Source organism: Akebia trifoliata, chromosome 8 (genome assembly GCF_017979445.1).
Source record: "Akebia trifoliata isolate Shusen 1 chromosome 8, ASM1797944v1, whole genome shotgun sequence".
Classification (NCBI taxonomy): Eukaryota; Viridiplantae; Streptophyta; class Magnoliopsida; order Ranunculales; family Lardizabalaceae; genus Akebia; species Akebia trifoliata.
In genome coordinates this window covers 3,802,733-3,825,477 of record NC_141382.1, presented here as the reverse complement: position 1 = coordinate 3,825,477, position 22,745 = coordinate 3,802,733, and the positions used below count along the sequence as shown (strand labels likewise).

Below are 22,745 nucleotides of genomic sequence, written 5' to 3'. Positions count from 1 at the left end.
ACTAAGTAATAGAAGTGATTCTTTGTATCAATTTACCTAATTTCTTCATAGTAAAATGGAGTTTCAACCCTCATACCTCTGTTGACGTAACTTTCGGGTGAACCATATAAAATCTCGTGTAAGGGTATCTGTGTCCCTGATTTTTGGTTGTGTGATTGTTTATCTTCTTTTCATTTGCCACTATTAATTGTGTTTATAATTCATTGTCATTATCAAACAAGGTCTTCGAAGGTGTGACATACAAGTTATTTGGTGAAATACCTAATAAGAGTTTGATTAAATTACTAAGTGAGCTTTACAAAGGTGTTCACGTACACAACAAATTTAACAATCTTTAACATATACAACATCAAATAAAAAGCAAGCGAAGTTTAGTTTATGATGATATCATCAAGAGTATTTTTACCAATAATTCAAGAATTTCCACCTTTCATGGCCTTGATCAAAAGTTGATTAGTTGTGCTACAGCCTCCATCAACTATAAGATTGAGACCGTTCACATACTTGGACTCATCGCTAGCCAAATAAACCGCGGCCTCAGCCACATCTTCTGCTTTCAACACCGCCCCTTCCAAATTTGACAGTCGACAAAAGAATTCCTCCACCTCACTTGCTTCCCCCATCCTCAATGATTTTATTGCCATTGGTGTGCCAACTGCATGGGGAGAGATACAATTTACTCTAATCCCATATTGTCCAAGCTCGACACATAGGTTCTTCGTTATACCCAACACACCATGCTTTGATATACCGTATGCATGTGGTGCCAGGCCAGCAATCATCGAACTAGTACTCGAGGTGAAGAGTATGCTGCCCTTCTTTGCGGGGATCATAACTCTCGTAGCGTGCTTGGCACCTAACAATGCACCATAGACGTTAACATCCATCACCTTCTTGAATTCTTCGTAATCCAAATTTACGATTGTAGAACCAAAGTTTCCACTAATTTCATTGTTGAACATTATGTCAAGCTTTCCAAACTTTGTGATAGTTGTATCGACGACATTTTGGACATCAACTTCTTTAGTTACATCACAATGGACGAACGAGATAAGGTCATCGGAGCCAATGTCCTTGCAAATAGAAAGGCCTAGATCACTTTGGACGTCGGCTATGATGACTTTGGCACCATAACGGATGAAAGACCTCACTGTGCTCTCACTGATTCCACTAGCACCACCTGTTATTATTGCTACCTTACCTTCTAACCTGGGAAGCATAAATAATGTGTTCAGATTGACACATCGAATGAACAAGAAGTAGTTTTTATTGAGTTTAGGAGGTGAAGAAGCTTTAAACTTTAGGAATTTAAGGCCCTTTTTCCTCTTTCAACCAAAGTGCTTCTATGGAACCACCCACCTTTGAATCCCATTTATAAAAAAAATTATTAAGACGTCAATTGCTTGGTGATGGTGTTCAAGAATTGCTTTTTTTGATATAGAAGCGACTTTGTTGTGGGCAATTGGGTGAAATCAACCCTTAATGGAGTAGTTTTTGCAGTTTAGATATTGTGAAGGGTGACTATGAAAATATTGAGGGAATTTTTTTTAACTAACTTAAAAATAAATAAATAAATAAAAATCAACCCAAAATGTCATAAATTTTAATCTTCTCCGATTGCTCAAGAAGCCAAAAGCAGGTCTAGACAAGTCTATTGTCATGCTTTTAACTCCCCCTCCTGGCCTCACACACAGGTTTCAAAACTTGTCCGAGACCGAGACGAATCGTCTCAGTATTAGGCATGGACAAGACGGATGGACAAGTCAATTTTTCAGAAGAGATTTAAAATCCCACGTTCATTTTTCAAATTTTTAAATGAGACGTTTCAAACTTACCGGAAAACTCGTTCAAGACATCTTGGTATCTGGCATGGACGAGACAAGCCACGAAACCGAGTTTTAGAACCATGCAACACACACACACACACACACACACTTAATGGATAAGTTCTTGTGCCACAAACATGGTTTTAAAACTTGTTGAAGACCGAGAAATATGGCCCGAGTTAACTCGGTATTGGAGCTGAACAAGACCAACTCACAAGTCACTTTTTTTTATCGAGATTTAATACCTCACGTTGAATTTTTTGATTTTTTGATTTTTTGAACGAGATGTCTCAAACGTATCAAAAAACTCATCCGAGACAACTCGATATCGGGCCTGAACGAGACGAGATGCGAAACCAAGTTTTAAAACCATGGCCACAAAGGCAAAGATAACCTGATTGGTGATTTGGGATTTGTATCCCATTTGATCCAATCATTATTTTCCCTTATGGGCTTCACCTCAACCGTGTGGGCCTCTTCATGAAGCCTATGATGAAAAAAAAATTTAGTAATTAGTCAGGTGTGTTATGTGCCATACAAAGAAAATAAAAGTTTAGTAATTAGTCAACTCGGAATTCAGATATATTATCACTCAGATCTTCAAGAAATGCTTATCCATGAGCCATGCTAACTATCAAGGATAAATGCATTCCACAACATCAAAGATTTCTTGTATAATCGGGATAGAGTTATATATCCTGCATCCAAACATTTCCTTAAGCTGTGAGATGAGTCAAGGTAACTTACCTTTTTGCAACTGGAGCTAGCAAGTGAGCACCCTTCATCTTTAGCTTGTAAATATCTGTAAAAATTATCCCATTAAAATGAAAAGTTAATAATTTTATCCAACATTTCGAAAAAGAAAAATTCAACAAAAATTTTCATAAAAAATTTATATATATAATTATAAATATAAAAAATATCAATTTTTTCAGAAATAATTTTAATATTTCAACTCACCAGACACTTCAACCCAAACGTTAATGGCAAATAACAGTGATGGGTAGGAGCAATCGGAGGAGGAAGAGGAGTGGATGCATTAATAGAGTAGGTGAGTAGTGATCCTGTACACCTAAGTCGTTGTGTTAAGTAGCTTCGGACTATCTGATTGGTATTTTTTTACTTCGTTTTTTGAGAATTTTCATCATGGGCTTTTTATAAATAAATCAAAATTAGAGTCCAGTCCAGGCCGATGATGAGAATTACTCCGACGCAGTGGGACAATAATTATGGACTGAGTGGCATGTGTTGTCTTGTCATACATGTACCGTACACAGTTTTTTTTTTTTTTTTTTCTGATTGGATAAGGAACAAAAGAAGATAAATTATGGTTGAAGCTTAAAATAAGTATCGCTTATAAAATGTGTGACTTTTAAAAAAAAAAATTCTTAACTTATATTTTTACCTTAAAAATTATAACTAAGTTAATTTTATATATAATATGATAATTTTTTAAAGAAAACTTTTTTAGATAGCTATTAAAAATATTTTTTTTTCCTCATTGGAATCTTGGGAATTGGAATCGATGGATACCTATTTTTTTTGTAGTTCTAATTTTAGTTCGACTTATTTTGGGATTGAACCGTAATAGAAATCAGATCTGAAAAAAATAATGGTTATGGTTCTAAGTGTTTTAAGAACCACATCGTAGTCGTCCCCTATGTGAAAACTTTAAAATTTGATGAGTCAAAGCCCATGAATTTTAGAAATCAAATTTTGACAGTTTACGATTGTTGAAATTTTTTATGTTCCTCAAATTTGACAGTTTAAAGTCGTTGAATTTCTCTCATCCTCCATTAATTTAATGATTTTGACCAATCAAATAAAAAATATGTAATGAAAAATTTAGTGCCTTGATTCGTCGATTTTTCTGTAATTTAGTGGCCTTGAATTGTTGAATGTGGGCTTTTTTTTTACGTTGTACACGTACATGCAATACCCCACAAACCACACATACTAGATAAGGATGGATAAATCCCCTAAATGGCCAACTAGTTAAAATGACTTATCTTTTAGATTTTTGTTTTGTTTTAAAAAGAAATTAGTATATGTAAGATCTTCAACTTGAGAAGGAGAATCAAATATACACTAGTCTTTGATTAGACATCGAAAGCTTTCATTCATTTTTATCTATAAATATAGTTGTAAGGGAGCTAAGCTACGAACCTTACAAATCATTTTCACTTATGAACAAGCTACGAACATGTTACAATTATCAAAAGACATTGTTTCAAACATAAATAAATGAAGAAACAAGATTCTTTAAACCGTTGAATTATGGCTTTGCTATTGTTGTTGTTGTTGATGATAATGATAATAATGATGAATGATTAGCAACATTTAAATTTTAACATGTAACATTTATTAAAAAGAGAAGCTCAGTCTGGCAATGCATCACCAAGAGCAGAACGGTGTTTACATGACACTTTTTGATTGGAGAATAATAGGAGCTCAAGGTGTCCTAAACCTATTTTATAGGAACAGGACACCCTATTGGATCCTGAGTCTTTTACTGATAGTTCAAGAATTTCCAGCTTTCATGGCATTAATCAAAGCTTGATTGGTTGTGCTACAACCACCCCCACCGATAAGATTAAGACCACTCACGTACTTCAACTCATTGCTAGCCAAATAAACTGCTGCCTCAGCCACATCCTCTGCTTTCAACACCACCCCTTCCAAGTTTGAAAATCGAAGCTTGCTTCCTCCAACCTCATTGCCTTTCTACACATTGGGGTGGCTACAACATGGGGAGAAATAGAAATACAATTTACTCTAATCCCATATTGTCCAAGCTCGACACATAGGTTCTTCGTTATGCCCAACACAGCATGCTTTGTTATATAGTATGCATGGGGTGCCGAACCAGCAACAATCGAAGCAATACTCAATGTGAAGAGTATGCTTCCCTTCTTTGCGGGAATCATAACTCTCACAGCGTGTTTGGCACCTAGCAATGCACTATAGACATTAGCATCCATCATCCTCTTGAATCCTTCATAATCGACATTTAAGATTGTAGAACCCACTAATGCCAGCATTGTTGAACATTATGTCAAGCTTTCCAAACTTTGAGATAGTTGTATCGACAACATTTTGGACATCAACTTCTTTGGTGACATCACAATGGACGAATGCAATATGGTCATCGGACCCAATGTTCTTACAAATAGAAAGGCCTAGATCCCCTTGGACATTGTGAAGAGTGACTCTCAAAATAGTCGATCTAGGGAATTTTTTTTTTTTCATTAAAAAGTATTTTCATCCCAAAATATCATAATTTTTTTTTTTTTTTGAATCTTGATAAACTAACGTTATGTGTAGGCTTTCTGATCTAACAATTCACAGAACCATAAATCATTTTCTTTGAGATACACAAGGAAAAAGATCTATGGTTATGTGAACTGTCAGATCAGAGAGTGAGTGTCAGTTTATCACAACTCAAATTTTTTACTTTCTACAATTGCTCAAGAAACCAAAAGCAGGTCTAGAGAATTCTGAGTCATTTTTTGCTCACAGTGTTCACAGACTCCTCAGTGCTTGCCACATCAAGCATTTAAGGGTAGTTTTGTAACTAACAAGTGTATTTTTATAAATCACAAATACCATTCAATACACATGGGTACATGTGATTGTTGGATCCCAAATTTCTATGAGCTCTGTATAGCAAACAATTTTTTGAGAAGAGTCATTTTTTGGTCAGAGTGCTCCCAGACTCCTTAGTGCTTGCCACGTCAAACATACAATGGTAGTTTTGTAACTAACAAGGGTATTTTCGTAAATGACGAATGCCATTCAATACATGTGGGTACATGTGATTGGTGGATCCGAAATTTTTGTGAGCTCTATGAGAAAATTTTTTTTGTGAGTAAACAAGAAGAGTCATTTTTTGGTCATAGAATTTTTGCTTACAGTGCTTACAAACTCCTCAGTGCTTACCATGTCAAGCATACAAGGGTAGTTATGTAATTAACAAGGGTATTTTTGTAAATGACAAATGCCATCCAATACATATGGGTACATATGATTGGTAGATTCCAGATTTCTGTGAGCAAACAATTTTTCAGGAAGAGTCATTTTTTGCTCACGGTGCTCACAAAGTCCTCAGTGCTTGTCACGTCAAAGTATACAAGATTATTTTTTGAGAATTTTGGTTTCTAACTCTTTTTTATTCTTGATTTTGTGGGAGCTCCGAAGTCATGCTTTTTAAACACCCCCTACTAGATAAACCCTTGTGCCAAAGAGGAAAAGATAACTTGATTGGTGATTTGGGACCCTAACTCGTTTGACCCAAGTATTACTTTTCCTTATGGGCTATGTATCTCACCCATTAGGAGTGTTAATGGGTGTTACTCGGAATTGAAATCGAAATCGAAAACCCCAGTTCCAATTCCAATTCATTTTCTATTGGATCCGATTAGAATCAGTTCTAATATGGAACCAAACTGATAAGAAACCTTTGGTTTTATCCTATGGGTACCTGGAACCAATTTATTTTGTCACTTATCTTTACATTATACATACTTTAGTATTTTCCTATATTTTAAAATTAACATATATTGCATAAAAGTTCTTCAATTTTTCATATAAATTAAATATTGAAACTCAAAATGGGTAATCTCTTCTTAAAATTTGTTACTTGTAAAGAAGACTAATTTTATCTTTTGAAAAAAAAAAAAAAAAAATTAAATCATATTTTTAGTGAAATAAATTATAATGAATTTGATACTTTGTAGATAATTTGTTATTTTTTAGAAGAATTTTCTTTTTATAATGATTTTGAAATATTTTTTTTCTCATTTAATTCTTGAGAATCAGACTAATGGGTACACGTGGTTCTTGGTGGTTCCAATACCACTTATTTTAAAATCGAAATCGACAAGAACCGAAATAAAAAATATATAGTGGTTTTAATTCTAATTTTCTTAGGGATCGACCCATTGGGATCCAGAAGGATCTACATAAATAGTCTATAATAAATTTGGCATAACTTTGTCATACGAATTCAAAATTATCTACATGTATAGTCCATAGTCCAGAGGGCTACGCGACCAATTCCATATGACAAAGTCATGCTAAATTTACTATAGAATATGTGTGTAAATCCTCTTGGATCACATTGACATCCCTAAGGCCGATGATAATTTTATTTTTTATAATCTAATGACTATAAATCACCAATCAAGTGGATTGTAACGTGAAGAGAAAATAAAAGTAAGGTAATTATCAATTTAAAGCATATAGATAAAATTATAACTCAATTATATCAGGGGCGGTTCAAGGGACATATGTAAAAACAATGGTTTTTCAAAATATGGGTTAGAGGTTTTGGATTGAGTTGATTTTTTGCGATGATGGTCACTATGATGAGAAGATCATTTTCACAAAAAGTCAGTTCAATCTAAAACTTTTAAATCCATCAAAAGTGATTTACAAATTATTGACAAAAATTGGCAAAAAATCAACGATCCACATTCTAAATCACTTTTAATGGGTTAGAAGTTTCAAATTGGACTGCATTTTTTTTTTTCCAGATGATCTTTCCATCATAGAGATCATCCTCACAAAAAATCAGCTCAATCCGAAACTTCTAACCCATATTTTGAAAATTTATTAATGAGATGATGTGTCCCTTGATCCTGATCCTGACCCATTATATCAATCAAGGATAAAATTATTATACGTTATCAAAGATTTCAAATATAATCAGGATAGGGGTATCCTGCATCCAAAAGCTTCCTTATGGTGTGAGATGAAGCCAGGTTAATTACCTTTTGGCAACTGGAGCTAGCAAGTGAACACCTTTCATCTTTAGTTTCTAGTTGTCTGTAAAAATTATCTTAATTAAAATGAAAAGTTAATAATTATATTTTATTCAACATTTCAAAATAAAAATTTAAATACAATTCTCATAAAAATTGACATATTTTTAATATTTATATATAAAAAAAAAAATTGTTCAGAAATAGTTTTAAGTTTCTAACTCACCAAACACTTCAGCCCAAGCGTTAATGGCAAATAACTGTGATGGGTAGAGGAGCAATCAGATCTAGGAAGAAGAGGAGTGCAAGCGTTAAATAATTGAATGGGAGAGTCGTGATCCTGTACTCCTAAGTAGTTTTGTAAAGTAGCTTCGGACACATCTGATTGGTATACTTGTCATTTAATTTGAGAATTTTCATCACGGGCCTTTTAAAAATTAGTCTAAAATTAGAGTCCAGGCCTATAATGAAAGAATCAGGCTGCCTTGCACATAGCAGCCAACCCAGTTTTTCATGAACGTACAAAACATATAGATATAGATTGTCATATTGTTAGAGAAAAACTGTTGGCAGGAACTATGAAAACATTACATGTTTCCACAATTGGGCAGCTAGCCGATATTTTGACTAAGCCTCTTGGCTACAATCTCTTCTCTAATATTCTTTCCAAGATGGGTGTTATTAACATTTACACTCCATCTTGAGGGGGAGTATTAGATTATAAATCAGTTATGTTAGTGGGTTGTACAAATCTGATTAGTCAGTTATGTTAGTTAGCTGTACAAATCAATCTGTTAGTCAGTTGGCTGTACAAATCTGATTAGTCAGTTATGTTAGTTGGTTGTACAAATCAGTCTGTTAGTCAGTTGTGTTAGTTAGCCAGTTTGCTATTCTGTTATGATAATTAGCTATCAATGTACGTGTATAAATAGAGGTACGATTCATGTAAAAATAAATAATAAGGAATAAAATGCAAGTATTTTTTCTCTCCAATATCACTCTACTTTCCTACAACTTTTTCCTTCTTATTCTGATAGAAAGTATTGACAAGTGGCATGTGTCGAGTATTATTATTATTATTATTATTATTTTGGCAAAACACGACAACTAGTCCCTCGCAAAAAGATAAACTAACCAGTGGACTTGAGACATGTGTACAAAGAAGGCGTGAAGTTAGGTAGGCATGGATGTCATTGAAAATATTACCTTGATGGGATAGCGCGTCATGGTTTCAAAACTCATCCAAGACCAAGACTTATTGTCCGAGTCATCTCAATATCAGGCATGAATGAGAAGGACGGACTAATCAATTTTTTAGACGAGATTTAAAATCCTACACTTATTTTTTATTATTTTTGAATGAGATGTTTCAAACTTAGTAGAAAACTCATTCGAGACAACTCGATATCTAACATGGATGAGACGAGACGAGACATGAAACTGAGTTTTAAAATCACGTACCGCATTCACTCTAAGGTATGTTAAGTAACAAATTAACCCCAACAATTTGAATTTATTGATAAAATGTAGAAAAAAAAAAAGAGAGAAACTTTTAGCTTCATAATGCATCATAAAATATAATTCTATCAATAGATCAAGCATTTCCAGCTTTCATAGCTATGGAGAAAGCTTGATTGGTTGTACTATATCCCCCATCAACAACAAGATTGAGACCACTCACATACTTAGACTCATCGCTAGCCAAATAAATCGCTGCCTCGGCTACATCCTCCGCTTTCAGCACCGCTCCTTTCAAATTGGCAAACTGTTTGAACATATCCTCCACATCACTCGCTTCTTCCATCTTCATCGCATTCCTTAGTAATGGGGTGGCAACTCCGTAGGGAGATATACAATTTACTCTAATCCCGTAATGTCCAAGCTCGACACACAAATTCTTTGTCAAGCCCAACACAGCATGCTTTGATGTGGTGTATGCATGGCTTGTCAAGCCAGCAGTGACTGTAGCAATACTCGAGGTGAAGAGTATGCTTCCCTTCTTCGCTGGTATCATCACTCTCGCAGCGTGTTTGGCACCCAAGAATGCACCATATACATTGATGTCCAACACTCTCTTGAAGTCTTCATTATCGATGTCTAAGAGTTTAGGGTCAAAATCCCCACTTATGCCAGCATTGTTGAACATTATGTCAAGTTTTCCATACTTAGAGACAGTAGTGTCGACTGCATTTTGAACGTTGGAATCTTTCGTAACATCACAATGGATGAAGGACATTATGTCATCCGATCCGATGTCCTTGCATATGGAGAAGCCTAGATCATCTTGAACATCAGCTACGACGACTTTGGCACCATGACTGATGAAAGATCTCATGGTGCACTCACCAATGCCACTGGCACCACCTGTTATTAGTGCTACCTTACCTTTTAACCTGCATAATTATGTTTTCAAAATTTCATCATTGTCATCATCAATCCTATTTAAAATGTACAAAATTGGGTCCGAGAAACAATGGTTACAAACATAAAAAAAAAAAAAAAAATGCAAATCAGATATATGAAGATGTTACTACCCAACCCTCCTCGTGCAGCGGCGATTTAGAGCTAGACTCATGGAGTGTCCTTTGGTGTACAATCCATTCAGTTAATATAATACCATCAGAATACAAGTCACAAACATCACATAAGTCCAAGTCTTATGAATTGAAAGATGAGTCGTGATAATCGGAGTCCCTCACGTGCCATACTCAAAATACTCTCCCTAACGATACACATTTGCACATCCCCATAAATATGTGCAGTTGTGTATCCCAAGGCAAAAAGATCTATGATTCTAGCACATGGCACATTAGGAGAGTATTTTGAGTATGCCACGTGGGGAGTCAAAAAATCATTACTCTCTGGAAAGATATGTATGACGCTTTTGGACATTGGACCAAGTTACTTGAATGTCTCAATATGCCCTTTCACAAAAATGTGACTATTTAAATGGTGTCACATGAGAGGGTGGGATGGGATTAGTCTTGATGGATAAGGTTGTTGTATGGGTCGGGCAAAACCTGATGGACCGTGCACAACCCGCTATCCACAGGGATACCAAGTTTAAAAAAAAATAATAATAAAAATTACTTGAATGGATAAGGTCCTATGCCAAATATGATATATGAGTGGCTCTGAGTCTGGACTGCCCATCTACATACTATGTAGAATTCTCCTTTGTCCTATCCAACACTTTAAGAATCAATTTGACTACCAAATCTATCTTGCTACAATCAGAATTCAGAACTGGTTTCAATTTGGTTTGTTTGACTTGCATCTATTAAAGTTTTTTTTTTATTATAATTTTTTAGAGCTGCTATTGACACCCCAACTTTTACTTATTGCACCATAGTTTCTTAAATTATTTATTACACACCAATTAAAGATTAAAACACCATTCAAACATTACGAAAGTTTGGTTTAAGTTATTATTTCAACATTACAAAGCATTATAACACTCGTTTAAACAATTTCTATAGCTGTTTACAATTATGATTAAGCTCATATAAGATCCAAACCTCCTAAAATAGCAATCTAGTCTCAATCATTTACTTATTTCCTTTATTTTAAATTGGGGTGTAATAAGTAACAGTAAAAATCTGATTGGTTATTTCTAGTAATTTGATTCAAATATTATTATTTTTTGGGTAAATTACATTTTGACCCCTGCAGTTTGGCTTAATTCCATTTTGATCCACTAATGTTTTGATAATTGCACTTACCTCTCTTATCGTTATCTAAAGGGTTCACTTACCCCCTTCCGTCAAATTGCCGTCAAGCTAACTGTTACATTCCTTTTATGAAGATCCTTTTACCCATTTTAAAATGTTATTCTTTTTTATAAATAAAAATATACTTGTGAAAAAAATGGGTTTAATGAATGCTTAGATGGGGGCATTTTAATTTTTCTTTTAAACTTATTTTTTCAATAAAAAATAATATAAAATAAGAGGGAAAAATAACAAAATAACATCTGAATTTTAACCCGGTAGAGGGAGGAGGTAAGCTCAATTATCAAAACATTAGAATGTCAAAATGGAATTATGCCTAACTACAAGGGGTCAAAGTGTAATTTACCCTAATTTTTTTCACAAGGACTCGACCTCACCCATGGGCAGGGGCGGAGCCAAGATTTTCTGATAGTGGGGGCAAATTATGGTTAATTGTATAGTTGAAAAACTTGAAAATGAATGGTTTTAAGGAGAAATTCAGAGGTTTAGAAAAAGGATATTTAGATCATTTCCACTTAGTATATGAGAAGGTCCAGTCATAGGCAATGTCATCAAAAAATAAATAAAAAATTGAAGGGTGGGAGCAAAAATTGAGGAAGGTGAGGGTGTGGGGGCAAATGAGGAGAGAGGTGAGGAAGTGGGAACAAATGGGACATGTAATTAGTTGAAAATATAGGGGAGCCTCAAAGTTCTGTGGGGGCAATTGCCCCCACCAGCTCCTTACTAGCTCCGCCCTTGGCCATGGGCATTATGAACGATACTAGAATCTGATAACTAGAAATCACCATTGAGGGCCTGAGGCCTACCATTAGACGAAAGAACCACACTTCATCGAGGATAAATATACACTGTAATTCTTGTAAATTGAATCATCAAAGATTAATTATAATCCGGACTGAGTTCTCCTGCATCCAAACACTTTCTTAAGATTGAGAGGTATGAATTGGGCTTACCTTTTTGCAACTGGAGCTATCAAGTGAGCACCCTTCATCTTTAGCTTCTAAGTACTTCAACTGTAAAGATAATATAAATTTAATTGGATGTTTTCAATAAAAATATCCCTTTTTTATTTAATAATTCAAGAAAAATAAATAAATAAATGAAAAAAAAAATATTCATTATAACTGGTAACGTTTGTAATATTATATTGGTAATATAATATTTTTGGGAAATAGATTTAACTTCATAGGTAAATTTAATTGGGTATTTACATCAAAAAGTATATTATATAATTGAATTTTTTTAGAAAAAATAAAATAAAAATAATTATGATATAATTGTTGTAAAATTTATATTAGGCCGTTCCAATGACTCGTGAGAAAAACACATGATCCCGACCGTGTAAACACAAAATTAAAGACCAAGATTTAAACATATGATCCCTATTGTTTAAACACAAAATCCAAGGGTTGAGATTTATCCTCAAGATAATAAGTATCTCAGAGATGTATGTTATTGGGATACATATAAATCTTGGCTGTTGGATTTTGTGTTTACAGTATAGGGATCATGTGTCATCGGATCCTGATCCTTTATAAAATATCAAATTTTCAAAAAAAAAAAAAAAAAAAATTTAAATTTAACTCACCAGAAACGTAGATGGAAAATCAGTGAGATGAGAGAGAGCAATATGATAAGAGGAAGAAGAGTAGAAGCATATAAAGAGTAGAGAGGACACTGTGGTCCAAACTCCAAAGACTTGTGTTGAATATTATTTCCCACTGTCGATCTCGTGTGTCACGTGACATATATAGTTACCAACCCATCTAAAAGTGAATTTGATACAATAATTGCTAAGAGAAATATGGTAGCTCTCATGTTTGAGTTGCCATAAATATCCCCACTTTTACATTTACATTTAATATAATCAAGATCATTTTGATAAAAAATTAAGAAAATTATAATACATATTACTAAAAATACATTAATTAATTTTCAAAATTATAAAGATATCTTTTTTTTACTATCTAATCTAAAAAATTAAAAATTTTAAATATAACTTTATAAATTTTAAACCTAGAAGTAATCTCAATCTTGGTAAGGGGCAGCCAAGTTATTTGTTGAATGATTTTTGGGACATATTTTCTCATAGGAGTTTGTGGGATTTATACATGAAAATGACTTGTATTTGATATTTGGTGAGGATGAAGACCATTGTTAAACTTCTAACCCTAAACAATTGATAAGGTTAAAAGTTTTGAAACGGCTATTTTTCATGTGAAAGAGAAAAATCTCTTTTTAAAAATAAAAATAAAAATTAGTTCACAACTCATTACACTTAGGAATTTACAAAGAGGCATGCTAGAGTGACCTTAGCAGGGGACACATGGGAGACACCTTGATGTTAGGGGTGGCAATGGATTGGGTTGGATCGGGTCAAGATAATGGTATTATGAAAATTTATCAAACCAAAACTCAACCCAATTATTAAGGGATTTGGGATCACTTGATTAATGAAAAAGCAAAAAATCCCAATTTTCCAAAACATGAAATCCAACAAGTCAGAAATTTATTCAACAACTACTCAAGCTAATCGCCACAATGTAGCTTAAGTTAGCTTTAAGCACTATTCATTCATTTATTTTAGAAAAACGTCAATGTTTCCTGTTAACATTTGAGAATCCAATGGTGGAAATATGTTTATTTAAGAGGATTTCCTTCTCAAAAGACATAAAATATTGTAAAAAAAAAAAATTATTGGTGGATTGATTTAAATATCTTATCTTGATCATAAGAAAATAAATAAAATTTAAATTAAGTTTGGGGTTGTTTTGATAATTTTTATAGGTCAAAAGTAGCAATTAAGAAAGAGTTGTGGTGGAGTAATATTAAAATTGACATGATTCACATGTTAGTGTGGATAGAACCATGTATGCTTCCCATTCATTCGTTGGTGAAAAGCATTTATGATTATGTACACACATCCACTTCAACAATAAGTGAAAGAATGTCAATTTCAATGTCACTTCAGCATTTTCCTTCAAGAAAAGTTAAATGGAAAGAAAAGACACAAAGAAGGAAAGTTCACAAAGTGAATAATATATATTGAGAGGACCTTTAAAATTTGAAGATTACCTGGATTTTGTACTTAACTCCTCTAGATTTGAAGATATAGAGACAATTAGGGACATTGTTTTAAAACTCTTTATTTCATCTTGTCGCAACCCCATTCCCCTTACCAAGTTGGTTAATCAGAGTCATATGGTCGTGGATACTATTATTTATCAATACATATTTATATGCAAATAATAATAATATTTTTTATATAGAATATGGTGGATTAGAAGATTATTGGACACAATATCACATTTTTATTTAGAAAGTAAATATTTAAAATTTTAAAAATAATGATTTAATCAAAATAAATACCTATTTGACTAGACCAAAATTTCAAGAATCATACATATTTTGTTCTTGAGATTTGAATGTTGAAGAAGGTATGGATAAATGATAAAAATATTACTATAATATTGGATTTTGTTAAAGTGCAATAACTACAATTTGAAATTTTGATTTTGTACCTAAAATGCCCTTAAAATTTTATGTTTTACCAAAATACCTGATAATCTAATTTCCAAAGTGTATTTATTGCACTTTTAACATGTGCCCTTAGGGTAAATTTCTGGGTAAATTTTTTTTTGGGTAAATTTCTCTTCAACCCCTGTAGTTTGGCTTAATTCCCTTTTGACCCACTAATGTTTTGATAATTGCACTTACTTCTCTTATAGTTATCTAAGGGGTTCACTTACCCCAATACGTCAAATTTGCGTCAAGCTAACTGTTGCATTCCTTTTATAAAGATCATTTTGCCTTTTTTTTTTAAATGTTAATTTTTTTTATAAATAAAAATATGCATGTGAAAAAATGGGTTCAATGAATGCTTACACTACAAAATAAACGGTCTTCCCCGGCGTTTTCAAATCCCTCAATATGATAAAGAACCGTCGGTATTATATATTAACGGCGATTGGTCTTTATGGCGAAAGCAAGCAAAGCTTTTTGAACCAGACGTATGTAGCATTGTCTGCTGTGAGCGATTATTCTTATTTGTCTCACTTCGACGCCGTATTAAGGAAAAATAATTAATACAAATATCATGTGCAATGGTAACAAATCTGAAATATTAAGCATGTACCTGTCCTAACTCTGAATTCTAATAACTATGAGTGCTGCCCACTGCTCAATAGGAACACCATCGGGACGATGCTCATATCGGATTGCATCATCATCGTACACATCGTAAATAGTACGTTTAAGACCGTACTTGTAGTCCTTCCATTTCCTACCCATTGTTTTCATGACAAATGAGCGATTCTCTTTGACAATTTCGAATTTTTCCTATATATATCAATATGCCAATCAAATATTATATCATTCTAATAGTTTCCAGTATAGACAAAAATAAAATGTATTATAATTATGTTAAAACATATGTAACCTACCAGTAGCATTTGCCATGCATGCTCTTTGTCATCTTTATCAATCTTTCTCTACGATTGAACATCTAAACGAAACATACATGGGTCTCTAGCTATAACCCCACAAAAGTTAAACATCTTTGGCACATGTTTTCCAAATGGTTGTTTTGCCTGATCAAATTCTATTCTTAGCCTTTTATTTGGTAGGAGAGAAAATAGGCTCAAGCACCTTGTTGGACCCCTTCTTTTCTTGGTAGTAAATCCAGACAACCCCTCACCGATCTCATATTATAATGGACTTCACCCATCCTCTGAAAGGTCCATCTAAGACATGCAATAAACAAAAGAGTTAGCACACAATATATTATATGGAAAATAAATTAAATAATTAGTTGTCATTTCTAACCCAATAAGCATACCAATTAACATTCTAAGTTTCGATTGATTGTGGAACCCTTATAAGCAACAACTTCAATTTCAATAACTCAAATTACCAGACAAATAAGAAAACTCCAACCCCCAAGAAGTAGATACAAGTTCACGCTATAACATAAACTAGTAAACAATAATACCTAATACAAGTTGGGTATCTTTAAATATCAAATTACCAGAAAAAAAACAAATCCCATAAAACTTAACCCGTAATTATTAATCAAAAACTAAAAAATTCCTCCATAAATTTCCTGAAACCTGTATAAGCATACCCAATTCAAGATTCTACACAAAATCCAGCATTCAAGTAACAATTTTATCGAAGAAATCCATAATTCTATAAAAATGAACAAAAACTCCAAAATTCATGAAAAAAAAACTGTTCAATAATACCCCATATAAGTTGGGTATCTTTAAAGATCAAATTACCAGAAACAAAACAAATCCCATAAAACTTAACCCTTAATTATTAATTAAAAACTAAAAAATTCCTCCATAAATTTCTTGAAACCTGTATAAGCATACCCAATTCAAGATTCTACACAAAATTCAGCATCCAAGTAACAATTTTACCAAATAAATCCATAGTTCTATAAAGAAAATGAACAAAAACTCAAAAATTCATGAAAAAAAGAACATTCAAGACGAAGTAAATGAGATTTATCATAGTAAATGAGGTTTAAAAAGCAAAACCTTTACAAACCTCAAATCTAGAGAGCCTTGGTAAAAAAAAAACCACAATGAGTTGAGCTTCTACGCCTTTTGTAGGGATGAAAATCGTAACAAAGATGAGAAGGGTGTGAGAATGAGAGATTGGGAGTTAGGACGAGAGAGTAAGATGGACAGAGAGAGTACGTTATAGACTGAGACAGTGCGAGAGGGAGATGGAATGAAAGAGGGAGATGTACAGTGTAAGAGGGAGAGAGGAAATAAAATGAAATGTTGGCGCCAAAATTTCGTGATTTTTCGACGATTTCCCGCAAATTGCCGTCGGTGTTGCTGTGTTGGTGGTGGTTCACAACCAAAACGCCTCTAAAAAAATAGATAATTCTCTGATTTACATATGGATTGGGTATCGTTAGCGAAAGTTGGTGTGGCAATAGAAACTTCCTTATTTACATATGAATTGGGTGGCATTAGCAAAAGTTTGTGAGTCAATAGAAACTCTCTTTTTTTATCCCTTTTAAATGAATTGAGATTCAACTCAATGTAAGGCTGTCAATGGATGCTTATTGGTTCGGAAGTAGTAATATCCAAATTCGAAATTTTTATCTAATATCTGAATTCGAATTCGAATAAGATATTATTCGATATCTGATAGGATAATATAATTATTTTCATTATTAAAAATAATAATTATTTATTATATTATCTATATAAAAACATTAATCAAATAAAATAAAATAAAATAATATATTATTTCGATTTGGATATTATCGGATTCGAATATATAAAACTATCCAAAAATATTTAACATATAAGTATTTTTAAGATACATCTCCTAAAAAATATATATAGTCGATTAAATCGGTTCAATTTCTAACCCAAGGTGGTTCATTTTTTGGATGACTCGGTCGAGATGAGGTGTTGAGTCAATTGATCTATCGAAAGAAAATTTTTGCCGCTTATAGCCAAACAAACTAAATGTGTTAACGACGAATCATTAATTACTGCCATTAAAGATTGAATTACCGACGTTTAAAAAATGATGTAAAACATATTTTATAAATTTAATTAATTTAAAAAAATGATCGGATTAAATTATCGACGATTATCAAGAAAAAAGCCGTTGTTTCATGTGTATTAGTGGCACATAAAGACTGTTCCCATTGCGGTCGATGCTACTGTAGTTACCACTGCTACTGCACCGTTATCCCAACGGTAATACACCTTCCACTCAACAGCTCTCTTGTAGTTTTCTTCCCAGCCCTTTAATGAAAATCGATATGAAAAGAGATTGATTGAGTGCCCTATTAGAGAAGGCCGATTGGTAGACCCAATATCTTTCAATACTCGCGATCTAGGGAGTACCCAGGGAACTCATAAGTTAAATCTTTTTTATACATTAAAAATATCTGAGCAAATTAACGGCGTTTCCCTAAACTGCCGTTATTTTTTAAGTATTACCGACGGTTTAGTAGAAAAGTGCCGTTGTTTCATACTTGCCGTTTAATCTTTTAACAGATATTTAAAAAATATTCGATCAAATTAACGGCGGTTATAAACACGCCGTAATTTATAAGTATTACCCGCAGTTTTATAAAAAAATGCCGTTGTTTCTTTAGTATTAGCAGCACATCATAACCGCCATTAACTCATTTTTATACATTTACAAATTAATCTATTTAATTAACGGCGTTTTTATAGAAACACAGCTATTTGTTTAGTATTCCCCGCGGTTCTGTGGAAACTGCCATTGTTTCTTATGTATTAGCGGCACAACATAACCATCGTTAACTCATCTTTTTATACATTTATAAATTAATCGAATTGATTAACAGCGTTTGTATAAAAACGCCGTTATTTGTATGGTATTCCCAGCGGTTACGGAGAAAATGCCGTTGTTTCCTATGTATTAGCGGCACATCATAAACGCCGTTAAATCGTTTTTATATATTTAAAAATTAACGATGTTTGTATAGAAATGCTGTTGTTTCCTATGTATTAGCGGCACATCATAACCGCCGTTAAATCATTTTTATATATTTAAAAAATTAACCGAATTAATTAACGGCGATTTTATAGAAACGCTGTTATTTGTATAGTATTCCCAACGGTTGAAACTACCGTTGTTGGTTAACAATTAGAGGCGACATTTTAAAAATGCCGTTAACGCTCCGCCGCAAAAAGAAGCCGTTTTTGTAGTGTTAGATGGGGGCATTTTAATTTTTGTTTTAAAATTTATTTTTTTAATAAAAAGTAATATAAAATAAGAGGGTAAAATAGCAAAATAACATCTGAATTATAACCTGTTAAAGAGGGGAGGTAAGCTTAATTATCAAAACATTAAAGGGGTCAAAATGGAATTATGTCAAACTACTGAGGGTCAAAGTGTAATTTACCCTAATTTTTTTTTCACACGGACTTGACCTCACCCACGGGCATAAGCATTATGAACAACACTAGAATCTGATAACAAGAATTTACCATTGAGGGCCTGAGGCCTACCATTAATTCTTGTAAATTGAATCATCAAAGATTAATTATAATCCGGACTGAGTTCTCCTGCATCTAAACACTTTCTTAAGATGAGAGGTATGTATTGGGCTTACCTTTTTGCAACTGGGCCATCAAGTGAGCACCCTTCATGTTTAGCTCTTGGTACTTTAACTGTAAAGATAATATAAATTTAATTGGATATTTTCAATAAAAATATCCCTTTTTTATTTAATAATTCAAGAAAAATAAATAAATAAATGAAAAAAAATATTCATTATAACTGGTAACGTTTGTAATATTATATTGGTAATATAATATTTTTGGGAAATAGATTTAACTTCATAGGTAAATTTAATTGGATATTTCCTTTTAAAAGCATACTATATAATTGAAAGTTTTTAGAAAAATATCCAATAAAATAAAAATAATTATGACACAATTGTTGTAATATTTATATTAGGCCCGTTTCAATGACTCGTGAGAAAACACATGATCCGACCGTATAAACACAAAATTAAAGACCAAGATTTAGACATATGATCCCTATTGTTCAAACACAAAATCCAAGAGTTGGTTTTTATCCTCGAGATAATAAGTATCTCAGAGATGTATGTTATGGGGATACATAAAAATCTTGGCCGTTGGATTTTGTGTTTACAGTATAGGGATCATGTGTCATCGGATCTTGACCCTTTATATAATATCAAATCTTCAGAAAAAAAAAATAATAATTTAACTCACCAGAAACATAGATGGAAAATCAGAGAGATCAGAGAGAGTAATATGATAAGAGGAAGAAGAGCATTATGTGGTCCAAACTCCAAAGACTTTTGCACATATCTTCTTATATGAGTTTGTGGGATCTATACATGAAAATGACTTGTATTTGATTTTTGGTGAGGATGGAGATCATTGTTGAACTTCTAACCCTAAACAATTGATAAGGTTAGAAGTTTCAAAATGGTCAGTTTTCATGTGAAAGGGAAAAATCTTCTTTTTAAAGATAAAAATTAGTTCACAACTCATCACACTTAGGATTTTACAAAGAGGCGTGCTAGAGTGACTTGGGCGACTACGAGAGAGAAAACCTTTTCTACCTATTACAAATTCAAGTTGGCAACCCAGGGGAAAATGAAAGATGGAATGATGACGACTAGAAGATAAAAATAAGGCCGAGGGGGGGGGGGGGGGGAATACATCAGTATGAAGGATTAAATATAATTGTGTAAAATAAGATGCAATTTGCGAAAGATCGGAACTTTCGCAGGGAACATCGCACAGGGGATACCATGATGTTAGGGGGGCAATGGGTTGAGCCGAGGTAATGGTATTATGAAAATTTATCAAACCCAAATCCAACCCAATTAATAATCGTGTTAAAAATTTAAACCCAAACCCAACCCATTTATAAATAGGTATACTTGGCCTAACCCATATATAACCTATTTAATAAATTCTAATTTTTATTAGAAAAAATAAGGTTCATTTCTGCTGCCAAAAATAAAATATCATTATTGAAAATAAAGTCACACAACCGTAAACTAAGTTCAGTGCTGAAAAGTAATTTTCTTTTGAATTTTTTTTTCGAAGTTCGTAGAATTTTTTCCTTTACAACGATGTGGAATTAGATCATGTTTTTAGAAGTCATAAGGTGATGTGGTCAGAAAACTTTCCTTATGAATTAGTAAGAAAAATATTTTTCAATATTATTATTGGCTAGCAAAGTGCATTTTATTATCACATGAGATATAATAGTCTTACTTAATAAGATCTTAAATCTTATTGAGAGACATTTTGCCAATAGTAGGAATTAAACACTACAGCGCTCTAGATTTTAATGAAAAAAGGTGTAAAAAAATATATAAATATAAATAAATAATTTATTAAGAAAATTGTTTTTTATTTTTTTAAACTAAAGCTTAGCCATTTATTAATTTAACAATATCTTAAAACAACCTTCATATTTTATAGAATTTGATAATTAAAAAAAAAAATGTACTATGAAAAAGCTCTAAGAAATTCTAAAAAAAAATTGAGCAATTTAAAAAATACTTAAAAAATTATTGATATATTTAAAATTACACGTTAATGACAAAATAACAAACAATTTGGCTAGTTGACACCTAGAACCTAACTTCGTCTTATTTTCGAGTTGTGTTCGCAGCTAGTGTTGAGATTGCCGCCCCTACTTGACGTGGTGGGGCGTGCATGTCTGTACATGCGTTTTACTCATATCTTAGAGAAAACACATCTATGGTCATATGCGGGCTATCATGCCAAGATGTCCCCAGTGTGTCCCCCACTAAGGGCACTCCAACATTAATCTTTTACAAAACCTTGTAAAAGATTTTGTATGGTAAAACATTGTAAATAACTAAGTCTAGCCTTTATGTTTGTAGAGTTATGCTGGGGTGGCACAAAGGGGGACACAAGGGTGACACAATGATACGGTGGCTCACACATAACCGTAGATGCTTTTCCACTAGATACAATAATATAACACTCATTTGAACAATATAGAAATCTAGTAAAAAATGGGAGAACTTCTATTGGCACCCCAACTTTTACTTATTCTCAACCACTCACTTAATTTCTTTATTTTTAATTGGAGTGTAATAATTAAGTAATAGTTGGGGTGCCAATAACATCTCTCTTAAATTATACCAATATGACAAATTAGGATTTACATCAGATCAAATCTTTTTATAGTTAATTTAAATAATTATTTTAGAAATTTTAAATAGATAATCTAATTTTATATCATTGTTTATAATTTAATACATTGCAAAAGTTTTTTTTTTTTTTTTAAATTTAAATTATTAATTAGCTACGGTGGGATGACTTTGAATTTTCTTCGGAACCTTCTCTCATTATTATGATATTGAGGATCAAAAAGATATTTTTGCTATTTGAAGAAATTAAACTATTGGAAGTGCATTTGCAATTTCATTTGTTTTAACAAAAAAGATCCTAATAATTAGTAAGTTTAAATATAGAATCGTGATAATTTGACGCTTTGTATTTTTTTGATACGCTCCCATCGCAGAATCATAGATCCTTCGCTTTGGGATACACAAAAAAAAAGATTTATAATTCTGTAACTGCCACGTCAAGGAGTGTACTTTGAGTGTCTGACAAAAGAGAGTCAAATTATCATTTGTCTTACATACAATGTTGGGCAGTTTTGGTGTCAAACAACTTTTATTACTTTTTTTTTTAAGGTCAACAAGGTTAAGGCAGACCCAGACCAACTACAACCTTAAGAAAGGAAAACCCCTACGATCCTTGTACATGAAGCTATAAAATCTTCGTGTACGATGCAGAAACCATAGTTTATCCAAGAATGTCGTACATCTCTTTCCTTCTTCCAATTGCCTTATTGAGAAACAAGATGGAGAGAGGAAAGAAAAATGGTTA

At 32.8% G+C, this 22,745-nt stretch overlaps 2 protein-coding genes and 1 pseudogene across 7 annotated transcripts; all 3 read right to left on the bottom strand.

The window, feature by feature from the left end:
• Positions 1-263: 263 nt before the first annotated feature.
• LOC147395550 (short chain aldehyde dehydrogenase 1-like) lies at positions 264-7,964 on the bottom strand. 6 transcript variants are annotated; one of them, XM_086450571.1, is made up of 5 exons: positions 7,815-7,964; positions 7,598-7,665; positions 2,574-2,628; positions 2,221-2,313; positions 264-1,209 (listed from the first exon to the last, which is right to left on the bottom strand). In XM_086450571.1, the coding sequence occupies exons 3-5, from the start codon at positions 2,609-2,611 to the stop codon at positions 414-416; spliced, it is 927 nt and encodes a 308-aa protein (XP_086306697.1). In that variant the 5' UTR covers positions 2,612-2,628; positions 7,598-7,665; positions 7,815-7,964; the 3' UTR covers positions 264-413. The 6 variants fall into 6 exon arrangements, with proteins under 6 accessions (XP_086306697.1, XP_086306699.1, XP_086306700.1 ...); XM_086450573.1 differs by having other exon boundaries at positions 7,598-7,652; XM_086450574.1 differs by lacking the exon at positions 2,221-2,313.
• Positions 3,997-6,420, bottom strand: LOC147395551 (secoisolariciresinol dehydrogenase pseudogene; annotated as a pseudogene).
• A 1,117-nt stretch (positions 7,965-9,081) lies between the features above and the next one.
• LOC147395549 (short chain aldehyde dehydrogenase 1-like) lies at positions 9,082-12,991 on the bottom strand. The gene is made up of 3 exons (XM_086451779.1): positions 12,908-12,991; positions 12,273-12,332; positions 9,082-9,981 (listed from the first exon to the last, which is right to left on the bottom strand). Exons 2-3 carry the CDS (start codon positions 12,308-12,310, stop codon positions 9,183-9,185), a joined length of 837 nt encoding a protein of 278 aa, XP_086307905.1. The 5' UTR covers positions 12,311-12,332; positions 12,908-12,991; the 3' UTR covers positions 9,082-9,182.
• Positions 12,992-22,745: the final 9,754 nt, after the last annotated feature.